The 18734-nt window shown below is 46.5% G+C and overlaps 1 protein-coding gene across 1 annotated transcript; it reads left to right on the forward strand.

The window, feature by feature from the left end:
- Window positions 1-2013: 2013 nt before the first annotated feature.
- On the forward strand, window positions 2014-18249 carry T265_09599 (hypothetical protein; the record flags this gene model as incomplete). The annotated part of the gene is made up of 5 exons (XM_009175714.1): window positions 2014-2065; window positions 2157-2666; window positions 9902-10029; window positions 14697-14985; window positions 17871-18249. 5 exons carry the CDS (start codon window positions 2014-2016, stop codon window positions 18080-18082), a joined length of 1191 nt encoding a protein of 396 aa, XP_009173978.1.
- Between the last annotated feature and the right edge of the window lie 485 nt (window positions 18250-18734).

Below are 18734 nucleotides of genomic sequence, written 5' to 3' on the forward strand. Positions count from 1 at the left end.
GCAGAGGACAGCCTTAGATCGGGGCAAAGCAAAACTGTAACGTCGGTTACGCCCACCACTAAATCTTTGAGAAATTCGAGCCGTCGCCATCCTGTGGGGGCGGGAAGCATCGAACCGAAAATGCACGATCCTGATTGGATCACCTTCTGACGATGTAGATGTCCATGACGAGCCGTCCCGGGCTAGTAGCCAATACTCGAACTTTCGATAATGTTCATGGATATCAGAGGTATTATGAGAAAATGAGACTAATTAGAGTAGTTGGCTCCATGGTCTTCTCCATCGATCATCACAACGGCGAAAATGGCTGTTGAGTAAGTTAGGCGAGACAGAGATTGCCACGTGAATGTTTGGAATATGAGGGTGCCGTGATTTATCACTTCAATAAGAAAGAAAAAGTCCTGACTAAACGTTTTTAAAAGGCAGGAAAGCGTTTAGCTGAGGGTTTGAGAGAGTTTAACTATGGGAGCTAGTTGGAAACGCTGAACTTATGGCCCAAAGCCACCGCCGGTCAGGGTTTATCTGATCAGAGTTCGTCACTCACTTTGACTTATACTGAACTGCATGCAGAATTTCCCCATCGATGAAGAAGATATTGTTTAACGCCCCAGAGGTGGAGCGGCCAAAAGCTGCTAACTGGTGCCCCGATTGTCTCGCGGGGTCACCGTTACCGAGAATCACGTGACTCTTGCGTCTCCAGAAGAAGAAACCGATAGAAATTCCGTGCACACACCAGAAGAACATCTGTCATGTGGTGCCGAAATCTATTTCGTTGCTTGACACCCCATATCGATTGAGTGATAGGCTCAAACATGTGCCAGGTGATGACTGATTATGTCCAGCCTGTCTCTTTACCATTATCGCTGTCAGTAATGCACCAGCAATGCGTGTTGGCGTTTTACTGCCATGCAGACGCGAAGAATGGAAGTCCTCAGAGTGAGTGGGAAAGGGAAATTTATGGATCCTTAGACCGAAAAACAATGCACACCGGACCAACCCTTTCCATGCCTAGTCGCTGTACCACCATAAGAGAAGCGGGGTTAAGATACTGCCACGCTGTTCACTCTTAGGTAGGATTAATCGAGGTTGGGTTCGAAGCTCGGACATTCCGGTCTTAAACACTCACCATCATCGAAGACAGCAATATCAGTGTTGGCACTGATTCTTTACTACTGCTTATATGTATAATTATAATAAAAGCCCTGGAGTGAAAAGGAGGGAAAACAGTGGATAAGGGAGGGAACCTAGTGCAGATCTATTCCAAGCATTCTGAGGTGCCCACACTTTCAACTGCTCAATCAGACGATCTGGAAAGAAACTGACAGCACGGATAAAACTGAAATCGATTAGCCGCCATTTCTCGCACTGTCTCCAGCCAAGCACAGGCGGGGTCCCGGGGCCCTCATCTTGGAAGGCGTACGACATTAACCACACCCAAACTCCTCGTGACCTCTTTCACTCCCTTCTGCTAAGTCATGCGCTGTCCAGCTCGCGGTTTGCAACATCCTGAAAGAGGTACGGAGAACAACACTTGTCCCTGTAGACGGTGTTTCGGCATGCGTGGCACATGACCAAGCCACCGTAGTCGATAATGCTGGATGTTTTCCAGATTGAAGTACTTGCACCACAATCAAACACCCAAATTTTAGCCACCCCGTTACTAACACGCTGACGCCATACAAAACCAGCGACGCTTTTGAGGCATCGGTGGTTAAAAACCTGAAGACGCCTCACATCCGCCATCTGTAGGGGCCACGTCTCCTACCCATACAAAAACACAACCCTTGTTGTAGTCTGGTATACGCCGCCCTCAAGATCTAGTTATACACCTGTATGATGCCACAAGTGACGCATATTAATAAACATGCTTCGAGTCTTTGAGATTCAACACTGACTTCATCCGACAATTCCGTCAGAGCTAATGCAACTACCAAGGTACGTGGAGTTTTCCGCAATCTCCAGTGATTCTGCTTGAAATGCGGGGGTATGTTCGCAGACTCCGCGTTCTGAAGCATGACTTTGCAATTCAAAAGCGTTCCTATCAGACAGACTATTCCTAGTGAAGGTAGGTTCCATTCTCCAGCACCGGTCGCCATTGGAGTCCCTCAGTGCTCAATTTCGCCGCAAAGCAGTGGTCGTTCAACTCACACTCCCAGGAATGACGAAAATTGCGCCCATGTCATTTGAAGGAGACTTGGCGGAAGCCTTTGTCATACATGGTGAGAAAGGACCAGAAAACATGGACGCCAAAAAGGATTTGGGGATCTGGCTCTCCTTAAACTTGCCTTTTTCAATGCCACATGAGAAATCGTCCCCAAAGGAATTCGCTGTTTTTCAGATGATTCGGCTCACCTGTTCTCGTATTGCTCGCATGGAGTTCCAAATACTCTATGGGGCCTACGTCAGACTGCACAACCGACCGAACCAAGTCGTCTACTCAGGACGCACGAAGGACGTCACCCTCATCGAGAATGTCCAGCGAGCCACTACGAGAATGGTTGTCGGCCTCAAGTCCGTGGACTTCAAAACGCGTATTGCGGTGCTTGGACCCCTGCCCCTGGAGTATCGTCGCCTCCAAGGAAACCTAATTCTAACTTATGCCCTCTCTGAACAAGGCTTGGTCAACAGTTTTTCACCACTGACCCCACAAACACGGCTGAGACATGGTGAGAAGATTTTCAGGCCCAGAGCGCACAAATTCATTAGGCAAAATTTTTTCTCATTTCGGATAATAGCTGCGTGGGATAACCCTTTCCGACGGTTGCTTACTCTCCTTCTAGAACCCAGTTCAAAGCACTATTAGACACTCGTGCTGGCAAGCATACGGCCCCGCGCTGAAAACATAAATAGCAGTTCTTCAGCGTTTTTTCACTTGTGCATTTCAAGAAAACGACAGCCGCTGAACGACAAGAACATAACCGATCGGAGAAACTTGAGTCAACGTCTCGATCCAGTGTATCAATCCGTGGATCCGTGAAAGGTGCAGAGTGCGTGCCAAAAATGGTATGATAGTGGTTAGTCTATTCAAAAGGGTTTGTGCTTCACCTTGATCTTCAAAGGTGAGGGCATCTAAATACTCCAGACGGAGAGGGCCCTAACAAGCAAAAATATGAACACCAGGGTTTTGAGGAATTCCCAGCGTTCGCCTCAATATTTCATCAATGACGAAGATGAACGAGAAAGAGAAAGTGAACACCATTGACTGTCACTACTTTTTGCAGAGGAGCATTTGGAGGGCTCACCAAACACTCACCCAGAAGCATGTGAATATACGGATTGGATTGTGTTTACAGAATTCTGGGGCATACCCTATTGAGTAAGTGAAGTAAACAGTACTGATCGGTCGACAGAATCAAACGCACCCTTGAAGTCAAGGGACACCAGGATTGCGGGTTGTCTGTACGTGTGGCGTTGATGGGTGGAATTCCACAGGGATCCGGCTTTGTCGCTCGCAGTCAGGTGCTGATACGGCCAAAAACCCTATCCCACGCAAGATTGACCAAAGATTCGGGGTGCTTGCCGGTCCATCATCAAGCTGAGATATGATTGGTCGAAAGCCTGGGCACACCAGCCTATCAAGACCCAGTATTGGCCGAATGACGGTTGCCAAGGGCGCATCCAGCAAGCGTCAGAATTCCCAGGAAGTTGTCGCTTACGCTACATATATGAAACACTGTACAAGTATTCCTGACCTCGTTTTGGGCGTCAATATATCCTGTGCACCTTTGGTGGTTGCCTTTGACGTGAAAGCTAACTTGGGAGTCTCAGACCGAGAACTAAGCTGAGAAAATACCATTGCTACAAACACCTGATGGAGTGTGAAGATGTGGTCAACGCAGCCTCTACCCGGTCGAAATCCCCCTTGATTCTCGCGAGTCAAGGCTTCGCGTGCACCGTAAGACGAATAATCAGTGACGCGAGAAGCCTTGTCACTACAGGAGTCAAACCAAAACCTCTGTGGCTACAACGTTCAGTGCGAGTACCCTTTTTGAAAATGGGCACTACTGCGATTCACCAGTCAAACCAAAACCTCTGTGGCTACAACGTTCAGTGCGAGTACCCTTTTTGAAAATGGGCACTACTGTCGATTCACCACAGTTGTCTGGGATGGTCTCCTTCCCTCAGATAGACCCAAACAGGCTGGGCAGGCACTGGCTGAGGAGTCCACCGCGCTCGATAGGATAGATTGGCACCTGTCACGTGGCATTTTTCCGTAGGCTCATTAGGGACAAGGAATTCCCCTGCGTGTATTTCTCGTAAACATGCCATGGTTTTCGGACACCAGGTGTCGCAGGCCTAAAGACTTCTCAATTCGGCAGCTTAATGATCCTACGTCTCACGACCATACACCAAAGCAGCCCGTGCTGTAGTCTGCTGCACGCGTCTCCTCAGACTCATGGATATGCCCATTTTCCGTCATAAATGTCTGTACTAACCGTATTTTCCTCCGCTTAGTTCCCCGTTTGAACCTCCTAAGCTAGTCTTCTCGTGAAAATCATTCACCATAGGTGCACAACGTATATTGACACCCAGAACCAGGTCAAGAACACTTTTACAAAGCGTCGAAAATAGCGTTTATGCTGCGACCCTCTGGAATTTCTGATGCCTGGATGCGCCATTGGCATCCGGTATTCGACAACTACTGGGTCGTAACCAGCTGTTCGATCAGTCGGAGCACGATTTGATGCCGGACCGGCAAACGGCTCGAATTTTGGTCAATCTTGTGCGGCATAGACTTCTCGACTGTGGCGGCGCCTAATTGCGAGCGGTATCGGTGTGCACTTCTGCCTAACAGCCTCTCAAGTTAACAACAGAGACCCTGGATCTTGGAGATCTGTGCATTACCTCCACCTGCCACCCTATACTGTCTCCTTGGGATGTAGGTGGCGTACCTAGAGACTGCATGCTTAGAAGCATAAATTTACGCTTCGTGGGTGCAAAGCGCATGTAGAAGAAGTGGATGGCTTCGGTCAATCCATCCAGAAACACCTGTGCCTTTTCCCCTTGAAAGACAGGCGATGTTTTCAGCATATTCTAACTTTCCCAAGCCGTCATGTTTTCTCCGGGTCGCTCGGCGGTTATACACTGAAGCCAAAATCGCCTAATGAGTTATCATTAATATGGGCGTGGGTGTCAACTCCATGTCGGTGACGCTGCGGCGCACGTATCACACGTATGATGATATACTCTGGACTCGTTTGGTATGCTTTGATATTTCAAATGCCCTCAACAATGTGTGCTGTGACGACTTTACTGCCCGACTATCAAATTGTGGGCTACTCTCAAAAGTGTGTGCTGTGAAGACTTTACTGCCCGACTATCAAATCGGGGGCTACATTCCGTAAAGTTCTGCTCTTCATCTAGGTTCCTTCTATTTATGGTTGTTCTACTTCTGGTTGCGTTCGAACTCTTTCAGACGGTGAAGCCTCTTCGTTCCTAACTCTTCTCACAGAATCCGCACACCGAACCCTATCTCACAGACTCGTAATTGCTGTTCGTTGAATGCAGTTCAATTCAATCTGCAATCCACCCGTTTCTCCCACTTTCTGTCCCATCACCAGTGTACTAATCATAGTTGACACCCAACCATCCACTTGCTCGCTTTTCAACTTAGCGCTTTCAGCCACTCAGGTGGTTCCCACAAACTCGTGAAACGCTTTGATTATCGGATTGCTGGATGAATGCATGAGCTTGTGGTGACTAGGAACTGATGCGCTCAACAAAAATGACTGATGGCTCGCACAAACAACAGTGTGGTCTACCCCTAGATGTTTGCTCCAAGACGAACGACCACTACTAAAAGGTGCTGGACACCAACTGGACGTGCACAGCCACTGTGAAGTAGAGACCATGGTTCGGCTGGCTTCGGCTACGACCCTAGGTAGGTTTTCACGGGTGACTCGGATGCTTCACCACACCGCAAGTAGAATTCGGTGACTTCCTCCATCTGTGCGTCTATAAGTGGCCAGCAGACATAACTCCGAGTACGGGCCTTCATCCTGTTTGTTCCTGGGTGCCCTTTAATAAACGCCTTCAGTAGGGTTGGTTGTAGCTCTTTTGGAATGACAACGCGTTCTGAAAATACTAGGCGTCCGTTGACTAGTGATGGTGCGTCACTCCAGTTGAACTAAGGTACCCTGTCATTGACTGAGGTGTTGCTTGATGACCTGCTGCAACACAGGGTCTTGATCTGTAGTCTAGCGGACTATGTCAGCAGTCCGCGGGATGGTACAAACTGCTTCCGGTACTACGCGGTTCATCACAGGCTCTAAGGCCATTGTTGTGACCATATTGTTTTCCGATTCTGACTTGCTTGAATCAACGGGACAAGAAAAAAATTTCCCAGCTGTAACACCCATTCGGTTCCTAGCTGCTATGCCAACGGAGTGAGACACGGGGGCTGGGATACTTCCAGTTTGTCCAAACTTATACAGTAACAGTCGAAATGCCGAGGTTGGCTTCGGACCACGGACATTCCGTTCCTTAAGCTGGTGCCTTAACCACTGAGCTGTCTCGAGCTATCGACGTGACAGCGTTCGGTTCGCCCGAGGCTGGTGATCGACAGGCACTTGATCTTGGAGTCCCATTCCTGAGGTTGGCGGTATACACCAGAATCCCCTTCCTCAAGCGAAACGCAGTACTGAGCGGCTTGTGATCGATCAGTATGTAAACTGCAGGTCCCAGAACACTTACGACACCTTTTGATGGCAAACAATCGCCAGAGCTTTCTTTTCTATCTGACCGTAGTTGCGCTCGGCTGCCGGATGTGCAATGACTTTTTGGCTGCTTTCACGGAATACGTGGAGATCACTGCGCCAGGACCATAGCTGGAAGCATCCGGTGCCACAACAATTTCCAGTGATAGATCGTAATGTGTGAGGAACAAATTGGAACTCAGCGTGGATTTGACAGTCAAATACGTGTTGACATTCTCCTGGCCCTATCCTCAACCCAGTAGTTGATTCAATGTGTCCCGCAGGTGGTGCATGGCAGACAGAAAGAGCTGTAGGGACTAATGAGGAAGTTGGGCCCTATCGTGGTGTGTGTGGCTTCGCAACCCATTGACCTATGCTGATAGTGTTCCTGTGACGTTCGCAAAGTCTCAGGTTGGGGCGAGATGGCTCAAGTAGTTAGAGCGCGAACTTAACAGAAAGTCCGTGGTTCAAACTGGACCTTGTCAGGGCGCACCCAGACAGAAGAAAAAGCACATGTGCAGAGAGTGACGCATCCCCAAGGTCACCATCGGTTCGACACGTCCGGAAAGTAGGTGAGTTGGCGGTTCTCACCAAACACGGCTTAGCAACAGACGACCAGCGTAGTGGGCCTGAGAATGTTCACGACCGGAACACCACCATTGGCTGTACGGAGCGAACAAGCGAACGATTATATCTGGCCAATTAGTCATCCTATATATTACGCAGACGCTCTGCATGTTTTGTCTTGGCAATACAGCCGTGTCCCCAGTTCTCTGTCTTCTCCCTATCGCGTAGTCTGGCAGACTCAGTGCAGGCGTAACCCAATAGCTCGGCCACCACGCAAGATACAACAGACCTCTGCCTCTCGACTTCTATGTAGGTTTGGGCAACCCGGTAGTATCCCAGCCCGTGTGCTTCCTTCGAGTGACATAGCAGCTAGGCACAGGAAGGGTATTACAGTTGGACATTTTTTCTATCAGGTTGTTTAGTGATCTCCTGGCCCCCAGGTTGGGCGTTAGAACATGTATGGCGACTTGCTCTGCAAAAATGGTGATGCACTTGCATTCCCCGTCAAACACCTGCGCTGCGGTCAGGCTTTTGAACTAAAGACTTTAGTCTAGGACTAGTGCATGAATCTTTAATTTATGTCACTTATGGCGTCAAAAAGGCACATAGCTGGATCTTAAGAGCTGCATGTGCCAGGATGCAGTAAGGACTGTGTTTCTGTATGGCTGCGAGACGTGGCCTCTGCAGACAGATGATGTAAAGCGTCTTCAGATTTTTGGCCACCGATGCCTCAGACGCGTTGTTGGTGTTGATCGGATGGAGTAGACGAATTCGTAACGAGGTAGTTAGATTAAGGATATTCAGTTGTGCAGCAGGTACTTCAATCGCGAAAAACCTCCAGTACGAATTACAATGCCTCGCTCATGTTCTACGCATGCCGAAACATCGTCTACCGAGATGGTCTTTGTTATCCATGCCTCCTTCAGATTGGTGCGAATCGCGAAGTGGGCAATGTATGACTTTGCAGAATGGTATGAAAGAGATTACGAAGATTTTAGGTGTTTCATGTCTTTCAGGATGGGTCCTCGGGATCCCGCTCTGGAAGTGTAGACACCTCAGAATGCTTGACATAGGTCTTTTCCCTTACCCTCTCTTTTCTCCTATCTTCACTCCAAGGCGTTGAATATAATTGCAGCAATGAAGCACGAGTGTCAACACTGATATTACTGCCCCTGGTAATAGCCATGATTACACGTATACTATCAACCAGTATGGTTCAGTGGGTTATAGAAGTGCACAAACAGTCACACCACATTAAGGTCCAGTCTCTGTGACGGTTGGTTTTGAAGGTACATTAAGGTGTCGTAGGAAACACCGTTGTCGGATTCGCAGCTGTTTCTCTTAGAGCATAAGCTTCTACAGTGGGTACTTGACCTTGTTCGGGTCTGTGTCGAGATACCTTGCTCCTAGTAAGTGATTTGTCGGCGTGCAGTCGGTTATCCTCAGGGACCAAGTGACTCAAACTTTTTTCTGCTCCAGAGCACGGGACGAGTTTTCAGACGATTTTCAGAGTCAAAACCCACGATAAGAGCCACACCTCAAATAGCATTTGTCAAAACGGCTTGTCGGCTGCTTTTTTTGGACACCCAAATTTTGGAAGCATCAGTGTACATTGGTTGTCCAGGCATCAGAAAGGCCTGGGTAAAGGCCAGAATAAAGATAGAAACAGAAAATTGTGGAAGAATGGTTGTTCAGCAACGATAACTTCTAATATTTGTCGACCGGTTGTGCCTCAGAAGGAAGTGGCTTGAAACACTTCCACCCTAGACTCTGGCTCAAAGGTCTGTCTCGCAGAGCAGCGGGTGTTGGGGCTTTCTTGCTTGCTTGGCACTCATCAACTTCTTTTCAAACTCCATTCCATCATTATCCGACCTACTATTAATCTTAGTCTGCATTATGTTCGTTTTTTCGCGTCCTCCTCCTCCTCCTCACTGATAGCCATACCGTTATCCAGTTTATAGAAATCTAATGTATTTCGCTACTCTAAGCCTCTTGGTTGGATTGCCGCCTTTACATCAATCAGCTGCATGGGAACATCATGCTTTGACGAACGGGTTGGCGACTAATACATGACATACAAGTGATTGTGCGCATTCAGTTGAAAATAAGAAAATGTTATGTTAGACTGGTTTTCTCCACTGCTTTTTGCAAACGACTCAGGTTGTACGGTACTGGAATACGAATTTTTGCAATATTGCCGTCGTTACTGATGGTAGTGGTGATGGTAACAAACACTGATGGTAATCATTTCGGTGGTAGGTCTCATCGAGTCAAAGCAGCATGGTCTATTTAGGAGGGTCGTTCCTCTAGATTAGCCTGTAGGTCTCACGATGTGCTTTGCGAAGCAAGTCGGACATTTTTGCTGTCGCTCTACTTCTGCATCGTTCCATTTTTCATTCTAGTTTCTCACCAGCCTTTGTGGCAACATCCTACAATGAGTAAGCTGCTCACCTCGTTCATGCTTGCGAAAACTGCACGGTATTCGCTACTTTACTGCACCGCGCAGGCTCGCACTTTGTCGGCCATATCTATGTCACGGACGAGCGCGTTTCCTTCTTTCAACTCTTTCAAGAGATGGAAGTCCAAAAATAAGGGGAAACCTAATGAATCTCAACCTTCGAGAGACCAAATTCCATCAGATTTGCTGGATTTTATAAATGAAGCAGAAATGATGCAGGAGTTTGAAGGGACTTTGTCACGCTTTCAAATGGCGCTGCAACAGCGAATGGCACTAAAGTTGACGCCTCAGTTGCTAGCTGATTTGCCAGTGAGTTTTTGTTGCGTTTATTTCTCGTCCCGGTACATTTTTTCAAGTTTTCTTTGGGTTTGTCTTGATTTTCTGGTGGTCCTGTTGCATTGTATCCTGTGGGAACATTTTTCAATACCTTGTCCTAAACAACCTATAGTCGTGAACTGTGCCAAAGTTACGTTGATTCCAGCTGCTACATTCTTCTTCGACGAGAATAAAGATAGGACAGAATAGAGAGCAGTGTCATGCCAAGTTCATTGATTTTGAGTTTCTGGAGTGGAATAGGAACAGCGTTGAAGGCGGAGTTCTTTGATGCTAGAGTGCTCCTGTGTGACCGAGTTCTCCATTGCCTCATCCCGGGGTCCCCACTCTAGAAGACGACAGATGAAGATGAAACTTAGCTTGTCACTTAAGTGTTCCCTGCTTTGTCTGACTACCTTAGCTCTACTTTCCGGCCAACATGGCTAGTCGGGTGGAACTATGCGGACTGGTATGCAAAGGTCTAACTCGGCCTGCGTAACCCACGTACTATTATTATCTCGCCCATCGGGAGCACCTCTTGTAAAGAAAAAAATCGTTCAAACTTTTGATGCACGAATGTCATACCGCCTGAAAGAAGCCAGATGGTTGAGATAATGCCAGGTTGCCTAAGCCCAGACAGCAGCAGTTGAAATGCCTGGGTTGGGTCAAAACCGCGGATCTTCCGGTCAGTAAGTTCGCGCCTTAACCACTGAACTATTTCGTGAAGAATATTGGCACCTCAACATTATTGGTCCGATATCGCAACCAAATCAGTGCTGCGCCCTGCCTTCACCCCTACGACAAATAAAGTAATCTCCGCATTCTTCAACTACTGTAATTACAAAGTTGAATTTATCATGGATGTCAGAAGCGTAATCATCATAGTTGTATTATTGGTCCATTCTGATACCTTCTAAGTTGTGTGGCACTCATGTTTGCGTACAGTCTGTGTGCATTTTTGTTGTTAAAATATCTTATGATTTGTCTAACAACCAGTTATTGTGAACACCAATTCTGACGACTTCATTGCAGTTACTTGTTTCCTATTATGCTCACGGCATTTGGTGTTTCACTGGGTACCAAAGTACTGCATCAATACCATCAGTTATCATCGTAGTGGAAACCGATGCTTAAGTGTCATGCTAGCATAGAAGGCCCTAATGAAGGGTAAAGATGGACGGTGACAGGGACTCACTTCAAAAAACCCCGTCTCTAAAAAAACTCCCAAGAGCAAGGTTCTTGCACCTCCTAGGACGACCGAAATAAGCACATTTGTGTATCGTGTTGAAGCAATATTCTCTGGGGTTGGCGCAAATCTTTTTTTCAAATTTCAACCGACAAGTCCGGAACACAACGACAGACAAACATTAGCTATACAGTCCGGTTACTAAGTGACAGCAAGGTCGCCACTGGGATCAGCCGCGTACCATGTCCTGTGTAGTTCAAGGAGAATCACGTAAACCCTCGCCAGGAAAGGGGGGAGATCTCACATCCCCCCACTTCACAGTGGCTGCTTTCATCCCACGTTACAGCGCCTTCGCGGACTCTTGACTAATGATGGTCTGCAGTTGTATTAGGAGATGGTCGAGCCTATTTAGTGCGTGCCCCAACCATCCTAACCTGGAAAACATCCGTTGCACGAACGAATCAGTTCCATTACCCCACACCCGTTTGCGTACCTTTTCCTTAGTTACATGCTGCAACCACTTAACCTCTGCTGTACTGCGGTGATCAGTTATCTGAAGACGTTTGAGGTCTTCAGTCGGAGAGATTGTTTCACAGCCATAGAGTAGGGTTGCTGTAGTGATTGATATGCATGCTATTACCTTGTTATGAAGCTTCGCCGTGTATAGGAAAACCACTGGATTCAGTTTCTCAATTCAGCCAGTTTCGCTACTACATGAGCATTTGAAAGACAGCTTCTTCAGATAGTAAAGTATTATGTGCTTTATCTGCTTTTCGAAATCGATCAGATGGAATTCTACCGCGAACTATGTTAGTCTGTTTTAATGCAAGTACACCAATTATTTGACGGCATGTTGCCACAAATAAGTTTCTTAAAAAAGCAGCCAGTAGTGAACAAACTTGGTTTCGGTGATACTCATCAGACCCACTACATTCGTCTTCATGTAATATCAGTTGCCCAGGCAAAAAACATTAGCTGATAGGTAGAATGAAACTCTGATAGAATGGTTTCTTCCAACACTGTCCATAGATTTGGTACTTCCTTTATCCAGCCACTTGGGATAGTGCTCCCTGGCGTGTTTGTATTAGCCGTGTGGCTGATATGACTTATCCCACAGGAACAAACAAACGAGTAAACGCTTTATCCTCACGTTGGAAGCATGGAATTGGTGTAGTGTTGAAGTATAAATGAGGCCTGGAATTTCGGTTTATTGCAGTATTTAATATTTTTCTCGTTGATTAACTTATTCCCTTTAAATGGTAATGTCCTGGACGCTGGTTTCCTTAGAACCGGCGGTGTACATGCAGCTTTCACTTGCCGTCGTATTTTCATCTAGACGTTTATTTGTCAAAATAGTTTGCAAAAACGTCGTCTCAGTTGATGCACTTTCGGTACTTATCCTTAGAGCACGGCACTCCAAACATGTGATCATCATCATCATCATTTCGTGGGGATAAAGCGATTAAAGGATATGTGTGGGTTGTACCAAGTTTCCTTCTGCTAGGACGTCCGTTGCATTGCCCGATCAGAGCGACTTTTTAAGCATCATACATCTAGAAGAGACATGATTACCATACTTTCTTTCCACGGTACGTTATATGTGTAGGTGGGCGTTAGTGAAGGTTTGTGGTAGGTCTACTGAGTCTAGTGACTTGAATGAAATTTGCTATCCTTGTATGTTCGTGTTTTTCTGTTTCGCTCCATTTTCCACCTTGGCAACCACTATTACATAGAAGCGACTGTATTGGGCCTGACGAGTGTCATCAAACCCAGATTTATTCGATGTTTGTTGCTTCTTCCGACCTGTATTGCAAATCTTGAAAACTGTTCAGGAAGGTGGGTGCTCCATAATGGTACACCAAACCATTCATGATCAAGATGATCTTTTGCGGAGCCGGCTGATAAATCAACAGGCCGCAAGGTTTCTTTCGTCAACTGACGAGAGAGGAGGGCGTTCGTGTTTTCGCTCATCGAGCCACTACCTGTAGCTGACAAAACTCGATGCGTCATCCAGTTGGCGTGCATTTTCACTCTTCTCGTTTTGACACCTAATGGAGAAAAGCTCATCTCCACTATCCGATTACGTTCACATGTTCTGATAAGGAACGTACGTCTGTTCTTCGGTTTCCCATTCAAGAATGTTGCCACTTAATTCACTGGCAAGTGACGTGATGAGTTGGCAAGTGATTTTGAATTACTTCGACCAAATCACCCTTCACGTGCAACAGGTACAGGTTCACTCTTTGCAAAACTTCTGACGGGCGAATTTCTATCACTCAGCTAGGCTGACTGGAAGTTCCGTGGTTTGAACCCGGCCTCTGTATTTCAACTTCCTCTGTCTAGGCTTGGGCAACCTGGCAGTATCCCAGCCTTCGTGCTTCCTTCAGGTGGCATGACAGATAGGTACCGAAAGGATGTTGCAGCTGAGCGACTCAGCTGGTTTGTCGCTAATGTTGCTGTCATCTGCCATATTTTGTAGATCATTCTGCTTCCTTCGGGTGGCATGCCAGATAGACACCGAAAGGGTGTTGCAGCTGAATTATTATTATTACTCGTTATACACCCTTCTCAACTGTTTGTCCTCCTCAATCACTATCTTACTAGATACATCTCATCCCAGCAAGTTTTCTGCTTCATCCGTAGGTTGGCTTATTGATTTTTTTCTTTTTATTCGCAATATAAAGCTAAGACGATGATCTAGTGCTAGCTTTTATGAATCCCAGCCAGCTGCTAAACTATCAAAGCTTGAATGTTGAATGGATTTTGAATTCGAGCACACCGCAAGCCGGGAGCCCAGGTGATGTAGTGTCTAGTGGGGTGAATTATGCACATGACTATGTGCAACAACCTTCCACTGAAAGTTTGCTTATGTGCGCCACTTTAGGAGGCGCGTGTACTGTGTGCGGAAACTGATTGGCTTTTCCTAGTGCGGTTAATATGAATGTCAATTTACAGGGTCGCCAGTGACGAAACTGAGATCCACAAATTGGATTGGTATCTCCTACTAGGGGAGATTCCGGCCTCATTTTCCAGGTTAGCTTATAATCTAAAAAACCATCTACCATGCCGTCCGTTTGCTCGGGTTGCTCATGGTTGAAGTTTTATGCGATCTTATTGCCACAATTCTACTTTGGTCATGCAAAGGATGGGAACCCTGGTTGTGTAGTTCTAACCTAGGGGGGTTTCGATACCCCATTGATTGTCGGATTCTAACATAGCCGATCATTACTATAGAAACCAAATGAACATTGGTAGTGTATCTTCTAAATTCTAGAAGCTTTTACGCGAGAAATATCGATTATGTTCTCGCAAACCATGCGAACCATTATCATTACAGCCTGTTTTCAACTATCCCTCACTCCATAACTATTACGAAACTAATTCTATCTTTACAACTATATTGCGTGATTTTTTAAAGTGATCACGTCCACGTGACACGTTGGTCCGAACATGGATTCAAAATTGCCTATCTTCTCAGCTCCCAGAGGCTCACACTAAACTCGGACAAGTAGCCAATCTTATCGTGCAACAAAATACCAAGTCCGGAACCAGCCAGGGTGGCCAGTCGTCTGTTGGTGATCAGACACTGTTGATCGATCTTGCTGGTCGTCCCGAGTTGACCACCGCTGCACGAAAGGCTGTAACCCAGTTTCTCGAATCGACCAGAGGCGGTGGTACACAACTCCAGTCTGCTGGTCCATCTGCGTTCACTGTTCGACTGCGCACCGTTATTACCCGAGAAGCCAGAGAAGAGCTTATCCACCGAGGTTAGTCCCTGTTTGTAAGTTGCTGCGAACCGACCGCAACTGCTCTCTCCACTAATTGATGTATTGGTGGATCGAGCGGTATACCGTGATTGACAGTGGTTACACAGTGGTCTCCAGCTATGGGCTAGGACAACGGGGTCTTTGCTGGAAGGAGAGACTTTTGATTGGTGGAATTGCTTGGGCGCGCTTCAATCCCTCTACGCAGGTACCCTCCGTTCAGCGATGTCGCTGTCACTGAACAACAACTGGCCAATAAATTCTGTTGCCGCCAACCGATCCTTTTGTCTCATATAGACCAACTTATCCATAGTACCTCTTGCCCGTGCGCTCAGTGGTCGCTCCTTAGGTCGCGCAGCGCGCCGCTGAATTGATGCAGTCATCTTTCGTCAATAACGTTCTAATCGTACCTGCTGGATTCCATGATACTCCTACGATGGCAGAGTGAGATACCCCGACTACTTGAAAAGCCAACACTCGGCTCCTTTCCATTTTTTTCTTTTCTTCACAGGGTCTTATTTGGACAGATCAACATGATTTTACGGGGGCGAAGCACCACTGTTCCACATTTGTATTGCCCACAGTAGAGTGATACCAATGAATTACTTGTTTTCTTCTCTGTAGCACAAATGCTTCTACCGTGGGAAAGAAGTAAGATGAAAGTTGTTCCAAGGGCTACGGTAATAGGAGAGCAATGCGTTGCTTGGAATGGTCTGTTCAGACTGGTTCTCGAGCTCAATGCTTCATTGCACGCCATGTTTCTAGGACGGGAGCCACCAGACTGCGATTAGTTGACTAGTAATTTAGAGTATTGACCACCAAAGTACTCCAAAAGTACTATCGAATGTGTTTCCGCGTTCTGGCACGCATTTTGCACCGTGCAAAGCCTTCTGGATTTCCCATCCTTCTGCGTCTCTCAGAATGTTCAGAATGAGGGACTTCTTGAACTCTTTGGTTGGTTCACATATTTTGGCAACCTTTTAGGCCCTGACTGTTCTATAACACTAGGAGTGAATGCGCGCATAATCAGGGCGCGAGCAATATTCGACAGCTGGCACCAACTTCCATCAACCAAATTTCACCAAATGTTGTTGTGCCGTTGGAAATGAATTTCGCCGAAGCGGAAGGACCGTGTGTAAAAGGCAATCGTTAGAGTGCCTCAGTTTGTGCTTGCGACTCTCGGCCGCTCCAATCCGAGGAATTTGGGCATCACACACGTATCCGTGTAGCGTACCAAGACTTTACCGACTGTAGCATTTCATCAGTATGCGTCATTCTGACGTGAACCCTGTCCTTTCATTTCGGGTTTGTTCGGCTCAGGCTGATTAAATCAGGGGGGGGGGTAACTTACAAATTCTGCAACGTTGTTTCTTCCGGGAATTCCTTGATAGATCATGCTCTTTACACGGGAGACCAACCAAGTGCCTCAGAGGAGGAAGAAACAGTGTGTGACAGGTAACTCGAAAACGACCTTGGAACCTAATTCAATTTATGGGATTTCACAAAAAAGGGCATTTAGGGTCTTAATATTGTGCTTTTTACGAGAGTTGTATTTCAAATAGTATATAACGCAAACAAACAACAGATTCCCGATAGACTTAAATCCCCAGACGAACTTATCGCAGCTGTCGCACTAGGGAACTATTTCGTTGCCACCGATCGAAACGCCTCCGAAATTACTATCCAGCTCATAGTGTTTTTATGGGCCCGCCTTCAGTCACGTAAAAGTTGAAACTCGTGTGAAATAACTTTCCTCGTATGATTGGTCAGAAAGGCCGGAGCAGTACTGCTGTGACCGGTCGCAATCCAGATTCCTCTATTGCCAGACAATTTACTCTGGTCATCCGACTGGCATCAACTAGTCTTCAAAGTAGTGGTAGCAAGTTCACTATCTCTCTCCCTTATTTGTAATCAGATGAAAGCCAAGTTTACTTATTCGAAAAAATCTGACCATACCGTTCACCTTGATCTTCGCGACCAAGATTACAAACGGACCACTCCCTAATTGTTTTCGAATTTTCAGCGATATGCTCTAGACCCGTCCGTATTTCACCTATCAGGCGATTGCGGCCGACGAGATGTGTCAAATGGTAGTATGGCGCGGAACTGACCCCATTCTACCGTAGTTTTATATATTAAATACTGTCTGACTCTGACCCCTATTAGAATCACATAGTGCGATTGATTTTCACAACCCGAGTCGGTATACACCGAACAATCAGCTGAAAATGCGCATAAAATTTGTCGATCGTGTACTTTTATGAATGTGAACAGATTTTATTACACAGATGGATCATCAACCAGATTATGTTTTACTCATCTTCAAAAGCATATTCAGACTGCCAGCGCCTGATAACGTAGACGTTTAATCTACTAACCGTTTGATATAGCCACCTGTAGTTGACACATGTTTTTTAGATCCGGTCACTCCGGTCGATTTCACCGCACCACCAACTGGCAAAATTTCATCAACTGGGCAGTCTGACTGGATGGATGGCTGAGAAGCCCCACAGTAACCGAAGTCAGAATGATGGACTGCACCCACTGAAGGACTCAAAGGATCGCTCAAACGTACAGATCATCCAGTATTCGTAGCAATATTTTGGTGAAAAGATGTAGTAGATACCTTTTTTAATTATTGTGCAGACATATCATCAAGCATATGGGTGCAAATATCTATTTTAATCTGCGGACCGTGTCTGGAGATAGCTTTGACTTTGAATTCTGGGTCATGGGACCCGTTCCCTATGGATTCACAATGTTCGTGATCCATTACAGCCAATTAGCCTAATGACATCAATAAAAGGTAACTAGGGTCGTCTCCGCTAGTTGCCCAACTCTTACATTCACTAGTTACATGCATTTGCTCACTCGTTGTTCCTTTTCAGGTCACGAACTCCTCAACCAGGTCAAGCGAGAAATGGATCGAATTTACCAGAAACATGATAAACTTATCCTCGGCAACTCGGAAGGGAAGAAGCGGTTTAGTGAAGATTATTTATTCCTCACGCGTGAGTACCTGCGCCATCTGGTGAAACGTCAGCACGCGTTAGCAACCAGCATATGGGAGCAGAAAGAACATGAACTTAGATCTGGATGACTAGTTTTTACCTTTGTTTGTTGCCAGCCATTGTACAGTGCATGAAACCGTTTTTGACATGGCCGAACCACTTTCTACTCCTGTTTGTGTGCCTTTTTCACATGACATCGCTGTATTTCGTCAGAAGTCGAACGATACCAGATAAAGTAGATCTATCCACACAGTAACATGATGGTTAGATGGCTTGATTTTGCGGCTCTCTCGTATGGTTAGTGGTCTAAGATTCTCAAGGGACTCTGGTTCTCCATTTCGGATGTTCAGGTTGACCCTCAGCCTCTCGACATTCTCCTCTCCAAGCATCATCGAAACTGGTGGTCGTTGGCTTGTTCGCTGAGCTGGGCAATTTGATTGCAAACGTTTCATCACCAATCGAGGTGACATCATCAGTGCGTTATTGTGGAGCACAGTAGTGCGTAGCGGTGGGTTGGTGGTTGTGCACATCATCGAAACTATTTGGTCAGGAAAATCTCACTGCCCGTCCGTCGTCTTCGTTTTCCCCGATCTTACACGAACAGTTTGCAACGCAGTGTGCAAGCAGGGCGCCTGGGCTTCAGTAATAGAGAGAGCCTCAGTGGGCTACTGACGTACCTTACCTTAGTGACGAAGAAGTCTATTTAGTGTTTTCCCAATTTCGTTCCACGGCTCACCTACT

This window comes from Opisthorchis viverrini (genome assembly GCF_000715545.1).
Source record: "Opisthorchis viverrini unplaced genomic scaffold opera_v5_288, whole genome shotgun sequence".
Taxonomy (NCBI): Eukaryota; Metazoa; Platyhelminthes; class Trematoda; order Opisthorchiida; family Opisthorchiidae; genus Opisthorchis; species Opisthorchis viverrini.